At 40.3% G+C, this 12,367-nt stretch overlaps 1 protein-coding gene across 1 annotated transcript in view; it reads left to right on the forward strand.

Annotated features, from left to right (window-relative positions):
• Positions 1-4,349, forward strand: part of LOC107571752 (retinoic acid receptor responder protein 3-like) — a 6,455-nt gene extending 2,106 nt beyond the window's left edge. The window contains exons 2-4 of the mRNA XM_016258111.1: positions 3,600-3,705; positions 3,828-4,096; positions 4,281-4,349. Coding sequence (XP_016113597.1) covers positions 3,600-3,705; positions 3,828-4,096; positions 4,281-4,349 — 444 coding nt within the window. The remainder of the gene's footprint in view (positions 1-3,599; positions 3,706-3,827; positions 4,097-4,280) is intronic.
• The last annotated feature ends 8,018 nt before the right edge of the window (positions 4,350-12,367 follow it).

A 12,367-nucleotide genomic window follows, 5' to 3' on the forward strand; every position in this document is an offset into this window, starting at 1 on the left:
GCGCGGGGGGGGGGGGGGGTGTCGTTATGGTTGATTGGGTCTGCGGGAGTTTGGGCGGGAGTTTTGAGACTGCGGCTCCACCTCACGACACTACTGCGCAGACTCTGGCTCCAAATGACGTCATTTACTCAAAATGTCAGCGGCCATACTGATATGCTTTGGCTTCACTTTTCTATAGTGGAAGGAATATTTTGAATACTCAAAACTAGCCCCATCTCATTTCGAGGGGGTTTCCGGTAAAAAAAAAATTTGCCTTCCCGGGTTAAAATACACGTCTTTCGGCGGGGTTCCTCCAGTAAAATTCTCATGCGTTAAGGGGCGGTCACACTGCACTTTCCGTTCCATTGACTTCCATACATACGCATGCGACTGCGTAAGACCGGAAAACCTACAGCACTTAAAGCACAGTACTTGAAAATGTAATATATATATGTAGTCAAAATAATATTTATTCAGACACCTTGAACATTTCATTCATTAATACAGTTTATTCACTATAGTTTAAAAAAATGGTAATAAAATGACGGAGCTGAAAGTAGTGCTTGTGGCGATCCTCATCCAGCCGAAGCTCCTGAATTAAAGAATGGAACTGTCCCGCTCATTCCCAGTCAGTAGAATCAGGTGAACCCACAGCCTTCTGCTTTCCAGACGCTTTCAATGCCGTCGCAAAAGACACAGTACAAGCACATCGGAATCCATGTTGTAATAACTGAGGGGAAACCTTGGCACTAACATCACAAGATTACAAAAGACGGCTGCTAAATAAAATTTTTAGTGGCGTAAGTGGTAAAGCGGGTAGTGTAGTGTTTTTGACACGAGTGACCTGAGTTCGTATCCGCCTTTTGCCGAAATCGTTCTTCTCCCTTTTCACATTTCATATCACATCGGAAGGCATTTGTTTTTTAATAAAAATACAAATGATGGAAATATTAGCTGAATTAGAGAGGTAAAAGTGGGTGGGTCCTGTCTAGGGTTGCCAACCGTCCCGTATTAGCCGGGACGTCCCGTGTTTTTGGGCCTAATTGATTTGTCCCGTACGTGACTTCCCTTCACGCTCATCTAACCACTGAATGATACAACAGCAGTTGTGCTGATCACTTGAGAATGATCACATACCTGTCATCATCCAATCACAGCACCCCTCACGCAGTATGCATTAAGTAAATCAGAAATCGTGAACATAAAGGCCAAAGAGTATAGAAGACCAAGAGGCGAAACTCAGTAGAACATTCCATTGCAACAGTGGCACCCAGCAGCAGCCCTGCGCTTCCGCCATTTCGGAGTGAAAGCGACTCGGCACTGCAGTCCACTAGCTTCTAGCTGCAGCTATGGCAAATATCAACTGCTTTGTTTTAAAAACCGTACATTAAAGCTGAAATACAGACTGAATGATGACAACAATAACGTACAATCACTAGACTAGTGATCATCAAATCCTTTTAACAGTTTATTTTACAGACTTTATTTTAAAGTCTTCCCTTTTTTCACAAAACCTTTTGCTCTCTAGAACCCATGTCAGCTTCGGTTGAAAATATTTTAAAGGGGTGGTTCACAGGTTATTTTATAAGCTTGATTGTGTTTATGGGGTGCAGTCTAACATGTGTTAATGCTTAGTTTTTAAAAAAACACACAAATTATGTTATTTTTCACATAATTTACCTTTATTCCACCCTGCTCTGTCTCTTCTCTGAGAAACGGGCTGATTACGAGTCCCTCCCTCAGAAATACGTGATGAGCTCTGATTGGTTAGCTAGCCCAGTGTGTTGTGATTGGCTAAACCGCCTCTAGTGCACGTCTAAACGTCCTGCCCCTCAGCTCAGCGGCATGTGCTCCGGTTGTATTGTAAACAATATCATCATCTATTGAGCTTTTCCACTGCATGGTACGGCACGGCTCGGCACGGCTCGGCACGGCACGGTTTGCGTTTCCACTGCAGTTTAGTATCGTTTTAGAGTGGGCGGGATTATTCACATGTCATTATAGTTGCGCCGCCTCTGCTGCCGCGACTCCTTTTTCATTCCGCGTCGCCCCATTAAGCTCTCGCTGGATCCGCTCCTCTGCTATCAACGAGAAGAACGTCTGTTCTTCCGCAACAGACAACAAAACTTTTTGGTTGTTAAAAAAAGGTGCGCTCGTTCAAAACAGTTGCGTTCGATCCTTCGCTGGCTGTGCTGATTTAAATCTAGCGGTTCTGTTGTGTTTGTGTCGCAAGTTCAGTGACGCAGGTAGTGACGATTCTCTCCGGCCAATCCGTGATCAGCAGAGTTTACACGTCACGTTTTGGTAACGGTACGGTTCGCTTGGAACCCCAACCGAGGTGGTACTAAAAAAGTACCAGGTACCAGGTACTTTACCCAGTGGAAAACCCCCCAAAAGTGAACCGTACCGAGCCGTACCGTGCCGTACCATGCAGTGGAAAAGCGCCATTTGTAAAGGCTGAGGAATCCTCTGCTGGCTCCCGCCTCACAGCAAGCGCCGCTCGCACTAACGCCAACTCCGTCATGTTTTGACTTCAGAAAATCAGTTTTAGTGAATCCAAACGTGATTATTTTTCATGAGTCCAACATCCCACCGCGCAAGAGACATGATCAGAAAGGGAAGTCGTCTTTTTTTGTAATGTTGTTAAATAGAGAAAAGCATTTAATATTTACGTAACTAATATTACTAGTATAATTCTTAACCTTGGACCTTATTTTTGAAACACAATATTACGAATAAAAAGGTGTCAAGTACCAAAAGCAGCCCATATTAAATCTATAAGCTGACTTTAATTGAAAGATACGCATTTTCATGCATACTATATATATATATATATATATGTGTGTGTGTGTGTTTGTGTATACACGGTCACCCCCCCCCCCCCCCCCCCCCCTCTTTCTTTTTTTTTTTTTTTTTGGTGTGTGTGCGTGTGCGTGTGTGTATTCGCACACACACTGCTCCTGCTCCCGTGTGAATGCACTCATTTGTTAACATGCACGTGGAAAAAAAAAATGCGCTGCTCACGCCTTGTGTTCACTTTTTACATCCAACTACATAACACCTGCATTGCTTACGAGACATTGTTGTCGTTACAGATGCTCGAGCACGGAGAAAATAGCAGACAGAGTACAACTGGCTGAGGGTGGAGATATGCTAGTATGACAGTCCATCAGTGGTCGTAGGCGGGGCAAGCTGAGTGTTCTGTATTTTCATTCTCTGAAGTTGGCAACCCTAGTCCTGTCCCACCCACACACAATGGTTCCGATGGCCATGATCTCAGTGTGGAAAGGTCTTAACTCGGTCAATATTAAAGATATCAATGGAATATTTTCACAGAATATCCGTTACATTATGTTGGATGATTTTATGTAGAAAACAGTGAATCACAAAAAAATTACTTTAGCTGGGTTTTTTACAGAGCGGGTCACATTTGTCTTTGTGTACAGTAGCCTAGCAATTATTCGGCAAAGTTAACAGTTTCACTTTCTTGTTTTTATATATTTTACAAGCACAATTATATTGTGATATTTTAGATAAAACAGTATGATATTATAATTTGACTAATTTAAATGACTTTGTAACTTTTTTGTGTATATTACACCTGACACTGTCTCCTAAAGAATAGGGAACCGGAGCGTGGAGACCTCATTGAAATCTCTAGAAAAGGATATCAGCACTGGGCAATTTATGTTGGAGATGGATATGTGCTTCACCTGGTCAAAATCTGTGAGTTTTTTGTTTCGTTTGTTTGTTTGTTTTTACATGACTACTAAGCTAAACTTGTATTGAATCTGACACTTTCCATTTGAGTCATGATTGTTTTTACTTTTCCATTTCTTTCTCTACAGCTGAGCATGGTGACTCAGGGACCAGCTGTGCGAAGCCAGGGAAAGATGGCAGGGCCACAGTGAAGAAAGAAAAACTTGAGGATGTGGCTAACAATGATGAATACCGTATCAACAATCGTCTGGATAACCAATATGAGCCACGTCCCATTAAAGATATTCTACAGGATGCAGAAAATCTTGTGGGAAGGGAATTTCCATATAATGTGTTATCAAGCAACTGTGAGCACTTTGCTACGCTGGTGAGATACGGAAATCCACTATCCCAGCAGGTACAGTTGTTCGGCATGACCTCGCATACATAATTATATTGTACTCATAAATGTCTCAAAATCACTGAATTACAGACTGTATTAAGCCAAAATGTTTAAAATTATTTTATTATTAGGATTAAATTCACAATAGCAACAAGTTTTCACACAGTGATGTAAAAATACCTTCTGTTTATTCTTATAGGTGCAAGATCTTGCTGCTTCAGCGGTTGTCTTTGGAATCCTTGCTATGGCAACTTATAGAAAAAAATAGCATCAGAATCAGTAAGCATGAGAATGGGAAATGAAGAAATAAAAGTAAAGTTGTGGAGGCTTTTGATTCTTTAAAGTCAGTAAATGTGTGGTTCACTTTATTACATTTAAAAATCATTTAAATAAACATCCTTACTGGCACTTGTATCCTTGCTTTTATTCATTTTATTGTTTCAAAATTCAAAAGACAATGAGAAGCACACACAATGAACAGTGGGAAATGAAGAACTAAAAGTACAGTTGTGGAGGCATTTGATTATTCAAAGTATGAATAAATAATTTAAATAAACAGCTAAACTTAAAGCTGCAGTCCGTAACTTTTTTTTGGTTAAAAATGATCCGAAATCAATATATGAGCAAGTACATAACAGCCAGTGTTGGAAACTATCGCCTTACTTTAGCCCGATTCACAACGGTTAGCTTATAATAATGTTTTCTAGTTTGAGTGGTACAGGTAGGTTCTCGCAGGAAATTCGAGCATGCCGCTGTGTCATTATATCACGTCTGTAAACATAAAGAAGTAGTCCCGGCTACTAGGCTATCACATGTGAGGATCCTGCAGGTGGCGGATCGTTTATAGCCTTTTCTCACAGCAGCTGGAATAATTAAATGTATCATTTTGATGGCGGATTATAATCCATAAAGGATTATGTGTTTATGAAACACATGTGAATGAAATTAAATTATATTCCAGTTATAAATGTGCTTCTGATTACAGATAGCATGGGATTACACACGATTTGTATTTTAAAGAAAACCAGTTCGAAGGGAGCTTAGTTAGCTTTTTGGGTTAAAATAATTTCTTAATATGAAATTCGAATGGTATAAAAAAATTATAGATTAGACTGTGCTGAACTGAACTGAAACATGGTAATACATACTAATAGTAACGCAATGCGGATTGTTGTTAACATTACTAATTTGAGAATAAAGTATAACAAAAATAATAATTTGAACGGTTTGATGTGAAATGAGCTAAGTGATTGTTAGATTTAATCACCATTAGAAGTGTGATTTATTGTAATGCTTTTTTCCTCAGTTGGCCAGAACAAACGTGGCAGACTTGTTATTTGGGTAAATATTTGGGTAATTTTCCAAGACGTAGCTAGAATCTGTGATTGCGAAGTACAGTAAATATCCACACTGACTGCCACACATACTCTTCAGAACATTAGATTCATGCTGGAGCAAGGAAGATAATTCTGCAAACAGCTGCAATTGCAGGTTTTCAAACAGAGATGGCGACAAAGAGGCAAAACTTACGGACTGCAGCTTTAAATGTAAGTATAGACACAAGTCCAAGCACCAGTGATCCATGTGTCTCATTGATCTCATTGATTTACATTACAAGCATCAGAATTGTATCATAAATATCAGCATCTGCAGCAAATTGTAAAATACATTACCAAGAATAGGACCGAATCAGGACCGCAAGATGGGTGCTTCCATGCAGGTCGTGAAGGCTTTTGACATAATGAAATAAATAAATACCAAAGGCTAATTTCTAATAAATCAAAGTTATAGCTATCAAGCACATCAAGGTCAGCATTAGAGCCGTTTGGGTGATGAGAGCAGAGAGCGGAACGCTGCATGCATGCAGACAGATTAAACTTTCAGTGAGTGAAAAACAATGGCATTTTCAAAAAAAAAGTTGACGGGTCCTTAAAAAGTCTTAAATGGTACAAGAAAGTTTTAATTATGATTTCAGGCGGTCTTAAATGTGGGGACTGAAAGATGAGAATTGCGATTAAACTTCAAAAGGCTATTCATTGAATAAACATGCGCTGCACGTTTCAAAGTCAGCTGCTGTGCTGCTTTGTGGAGTCTGTCTCTTGGGCTTTGTGCACTGCCGTTCTGAAAGCGCCACCTGCTGGAAGAGAATGATTTTCCATTTTCAATCAGCTGAACCTCTGCTGTTGTCAAAGACCAATGTGAAAATCAACCCATGTTTTTAAGCACCAAACTCGAAGAGTTGTAAATGTGAACTGGTGGATCTACATGAAGATAATGTACATTATAAAATGTAAACACTTAATACAGTAAAATATATTTATATGTTATTTAATTAATATAATATTTAATTGATAATAAGGGTGTACTTACACTAGGCACGGTTGCCCTGAACCGAGCCCGCAATATCGAATATCACAATTTCGAACTCAACCTGCTGGCCTGCACTCACACTTGCACTAAACATTCCGGGCCGGAGCACGCTTACGTCATGCATGAGATAATATAGAAAACCACTTTCACTAATATTCTGCCGAAAAATTAATAATAATTAATTTATAATTTATGTTTACCCATTCTCACTCCAAAGGCGTCAAAAACCAAAGCATGGTCAAGCGCCCTTAGCGTCACTATGAAGACGCCAAAGGTGCCCCTCGGCGTCACTATATCGACGAACTGGGACCTACATTGCTTTCAATGGGAAACTTTTAGCGTCAGGGCACGAGAATGATGATCGCTATGAAATCACGTTCAAGAAGTCTCATTCAGCACACATCGCGATATTTGCCATCAGTTTACGTGTGCCACAGGTTGGGTGAGTAGTCATAAATACGCTGTCTTAATGTCTGTTATAAAATGTATTCTGCCTTTTTTATTAATCATATTAGCGCCGTATGTTTATTCGCTGTATTATGTCGGCCATCCGAGGCTGTTTTTGAGTTTCATTGCGTTTAACTAAATGAACACACCTGCTAACTGAGGTGATTAAACGCTATCTGCCACGTGACTTGCCATAGACATTGGATCAGTTTTATATTCATATCAGGTTCAAAGCTGTAAGTTGTATCTGTAGTAAAAGCATGGTAACCGCAATACTTACAATAGTAACTGTAGTTTTACTGTGAAATTTGAAGTTAAAACAGGACATTTACCATGTTTTTACCACAGTAACTGTAGTTTTACTGTGAAATGTATAGTAATAGCACAGTAATCACCAAACGTATTATGGTTGTACCACTGTAATGGTAGTTTTGATGTGCTTTTATGACAGTAATCACAACATTTACTATACTATAGCTTCTAATACCTTTTAATGTAAAAAAAATTAAATTAAAAAAATTAAATTTTTTTTGCAGTTCATTCATATCAGTTTATATCTTAAATATTTTGCTCACAGGTCATTATTAACATTCTGTATATAGTTCTATTTAATTTTCTCTCCCTTTTTATATTATTATTATTTTTAACTAAAAAGACGTAAAGGAAGCAGTCAGCCCAGTCGTGTTTGTGGAGAGGTATTCCTTCAGAAACGGAGAAGACGGAAAGCTGCAGAGGCAGACATTTGCAGAGGTAGGTCTGTGTTAGTTTTACCCTTTTATCAAACATTCCTGCTGTTATAATTTGAACAGCATTTGTTGTTTCTTAAACTTTTGACCTGTCCAAATACCCACACTTGCGGTCTTTGCACTTGACCATTTGATTACTTATTTGATGTATTTCCTGTATTTGGCCCAAGTGTTCAAGTAAGCACGAAGACCACAAGTGTTAAAAAGCAGTTGCAAATGATGTAGAAAATAAATATATACTTCAGTCATGAAACTCTAGATGGCGCATTCTGACGGGGGGTTAAAGTAACTGATGATATTCAGAGAGTTAAACGACTTGGTTCAAGCTGATTGGTTCATGCTGCATATGCAGCCAATGAGCTTACTGCCTTGCATTTATATGGCGGCTAGCATTCATTTCAGATTCCTGCAGCGTGCTTTCAGAGTTCTCTGAAACCCTCCACCTTCCCCAGCTCCACCTTTATAGATCTGCTACGGGTTATTTTATATGCTATTTGTGCAGCAGCAGTATGTCTTAAATACACACGGCACCGTATCGCTGTATGCATTGGCAGTAGCAAGTTCCTGTACTTACTTGCAGCAGCTGCAATAATCTACAACTACAGCAATAACCAACAGCAGCAGCAATTCAGCAGCAGCAGCGTAGTTCCACCAAGACAAAATACATTAACATTGTCATATCTATCACCATGCTAAAGTCTTCAGAGAGTTGTCATGATTGAAATATACTTATCTTTGCACCAATAAAACGTGCAACACTTTGTTTTACTACCATTTTATTCGTAATATCTAATAATTATTATTCATATTTAACTTACATTGGAAAGATTTCTGTGACCTCTCGCGAGATCTCGGCAAAAAGTCTCACGATTTATTCCAAAACATGATGCATGATGGGATACACTAAGCCTTGATTAGCGCTCCGGAGCGTTATTGGAGATAGTGTGGGTTTAGTGTGTGTTAAGGGCACTGCGCTTTGGCATTATTAAGACCTGGGACAGTCACGTACACGCGCTCTCAAGTGGCCAAGTCCTCAAGTGTGGGTATTTGGACAGGGTAAAGGTCTTAAAAATGCCCCATTAGTAAGAACCCTAAACACAGTATTACTTTTCTAAATTTCTAATGAATGTTTATTTGCAACTGTTAATCATTTTCAAACATTAACACCATGCAGGGTTAACCTTACAGTAGTGCTCAACAATGTCAGACTTTCACAATCCTTCATCACTTGAATTAAGATGATCACATTTGAACACATCCACCACAAAATCAGACTTTAGTCCTGCCTTTTACTTTGAGATTGATCTGAAGTTCAACGCAGAATTAAAATCATAAGAAATAGTTAAGATGAGAAATAGTTAAGAGATAAGAAATCTTTGCATAACTACAGGAAACACTGCATCTAACAATGCTTTGAAAAAAAAAATTGTTAATTAAAAAATTATAATAAATAAAAGCATATACATCAACTCAGATACGGTTATCTAATAAGCATGTGTCCTATTGTGTACTAAAAACTCCTGAAACATTGGTGTCTCTTTGTATATGATATGATGATAGTTTTCTCAAAATAAGTCAAATGCTCATGAAGTGACTCTAGAGCAGTTCTAGAGATTATGTTTATGTGTTCATGTACTCATATATTGAGACGGCAGAGGCTGAAAACACAGCAAGCTTCAGTAGGTCTATGTGTAGTAAATGAAAGCGCATGTCTGCGCCATTAATTTCCACGAGGGGCGGACTGGGAAAAACATTTCAGGCCAGGAAATCTCACACTCATACACCCACAACACATTCTGAAACATGGACAACCCTATTTTTTGTATGGACCTCACATAAAACAGGTTTAAATCCTTAGGTCATGAACTGCACCTTCAATTCCATTTTTCTTTTCAGTCTCTTTATTTTGCCTTGATATCTATCTCTCTCATGACTTTAATACTCCAGATTTAACAAAACCATGGTTAATTTGTGGTTACCATGGTTTAACAATAGTAACCATTGTCTTTGGATTTATAGTAAAATCATCGTTAATTTTCGTAAGGGTTGTGTTGTTGTCTGCCCTAAGCTCCCCCTAAACCTATTATAAAATATGATTATTTGTCTGCTAAATTACCACTGTAACATTACAATAGATAATGATGATGTCCTTTATACAGTATTTTGAGTGATGACTGATGAGCAATGCGCTGCTGCTGCTTAACTAAGTAAACAAAGAGAAAACTACAATAGCATATTTACAGATGAAACTGGCCTGCGCTTGAAACCCTGAACAGCAGGCCTAGTTTAGCTTCTCTGCTCCAGCTGTGCGCTTCCACAGTCCTCTCCATTCTCTCTCTCGCATTGATTACTCTGATACTCTGAGCGCGCGAGCCGAAGCATTGCCAGTCACGACTAACCCATTCATGATTTATTAGAGACTTAAATATTGAATGGCGAATTCGGAAATAATCGCTTTAGTACATTCGGCAGGAAATTATACAATAATAATATTAAAATAGCCGTCCAAATCGGCCGCCAGGCCACCGGGAATTGTCCCGGTTCTCCTGATGGCCAGTCCGAGCCTGATTTCCACAGACACGCAGAACGTGCAGGATTCATATATTGTCTTTTCGCGGCTTAATATTCTCAGACACTAATCCATAGCGCGTTTTGATTCAAGTGTACTGACCTACTTTTGATTTATTCGTCCAAAATGTGGCATATTCCGTCCGCGTTAGGCTATAGGACTTCCGTTTTTATGACTGGATTCTACGATCCGCATCGCAGATATTATATGTATGATAGTATGTCTCAGAGTAGTCAACGCAATTTGGGAGAGAAATGAATTAAATCTGTATGTGGATGTGTGTAAATATTCAAATGTAATCCCCTTTGTAATCGTTAACATTTTCATAAGTAACTGTAATTTAATTACACAGTTTTCCTTAGTAACTGTAACGGATTACGGTTACATTTATTTTGTAATTAAATTACGTAACGCCGTTACATGTAACTAGTTACTCCCCAACACTGATTATAATTATTATTATTAACAATGTTAATTTGCTTTGCATTTAGTCACAATAAAAGTGAACAATAATTACAAAGTATTAGAGTTAAAAATTTACAATGTTCTTAATAATTGTTTTCCTTTTTAGTTTTGCTTTTTAAGGGAAGAAAATACAATATTTTGTGAAGATAACTTTGCAAGTGGTTTGTAAAAATATTGTTTGGCAATCTTTAAGGACTTTTTTGTTACATATTTCTAAGTTACACACCCGTTCCCATTTGTTTCAATGTATTATTTTTTCCCTTAAGTCTTTCCTGGATACATTTTTGCAATGAACTGCTTTTTTATTCGTTATTGTGGCAAAAGCGTCTCGGGTTACTTGTGTAACCATGGTTCCCTGAAGGGAACGAGACACTGCATCCTCTGGGGTCGCTATGGAGAACGCCTCGTCGTGACCTGTGTCTGAAGCCTACATTGAAAAAACACCAACTTGTTTGGCCGGCGACAGCCATGACGTCACTACCGTCGCGACTAGTACAAAATAGGAGCCGGTAGCACACATCATTCACCTCTTCGTCTGAAGCTTTTGTCCGCAGCATGGCACAAAAAACTAGAGGACGCAGTGTCTCGTTCCCCTCAGGGAACCATGGTTACACAAGTAACCCGAGACGTTCCCTTTCGTGGAACGTCGAACTGCGCCCTCTGGGGTCGCTATGGGGAACGGCATACCCACGCCGCCATGCTGAGGGGAGTGCAAGCCAGAACCATGGCGAGCCACTAAGTACCAACTACACCATATCGCCATGGGAGTTGCCCCTGTCCTGGACTCAGACGGCTGTCAGTGACATTACTCCCTACGGCCAGAAGCCTAAGCTGCCAAGGGACATTACTAGAGCCTCACAGTGTGCAGGTCCCACTGGGACAAGATTGGTAGTAGAACCCAGGCTACTAATAGTCTACCACGGGAACCAGCCTCTCGAGATTAACCTCTGGTGTAATGAGGGCGGCTGGCTCGGTGCCCAGAACTGCGGGACGGCAGGGGCCACCGTACCAGCTGTGCCAAAAAAAGCCTCCTCGGAGGTGGCGCCAGGGCCTAGAATCATGAAGGATTCCTTCCAGGGAATACGACCAAGAGCCTACTTATTGGATCAATTACTAGTCTTGGCCTGTCACTCAGGGCTATCTCACTTTGCAGAAGGACCTGTCTCAACAGGCCTCTAGTGGAAACACCCTGTCAGAGCAGGTATTCGAGGATACCATGAGGAGTGGGTCCCAGGCGGAACCGGGGTTTTAGACCACTCAAAAAAAGAGAACGAAGCTGTGCGCGTGACTCTTACCATATAGGATTTTAGAGAAGTGGGCAAAGTAGAACGTGCGCACTTACCACTGTCGTGGAATTTTAGAAAAGTGGGCAAAGATACCGTGCCCACTTACCACCATGTGGATTTTAGAATGTCCATATGCAGATGGATACAACCGTTCTAGGGGGTTCTCGTGGCACTTCGGGAGGGCAGCCTATAGATGGAGCTCTGAGTAGGCATCAGTCTCCCCTACGGCTATCACGCTGGCGTGGCTAGCCGCGAACCTGTAGCAATTTCGGCGTGGGAGCACACGCCTGGTCCTCAGACGCACAGGGGGCTCGGCCGTTACTAATGCCGGGCTTTCCCCGGCTGGCAGTAGCCCATTCTAGCTGGGGGAGCCCAAACCCAACTCTCACCGAGAGGGGGGGGG

Source organism: Sinocyclocheilus grahami, unplaced genomic scaffold (genome assembly GCF_001515645.1).
Source record: "Sinocyclocheilus grahami isolate Dianchi unplaced genomic scaffold, SAMN03320097.WGS_v1.1 scaffold1646.1, whole genome shotgun sequence".
In the NCBI taxonomy this organism is placed as follows: Eukaryota; Metazoa; Chordata; class Actinopteri; order Cypriniformes; family Cyprinidae; genus Sinocyclocheilus; species Sinocyclocheilus grahami.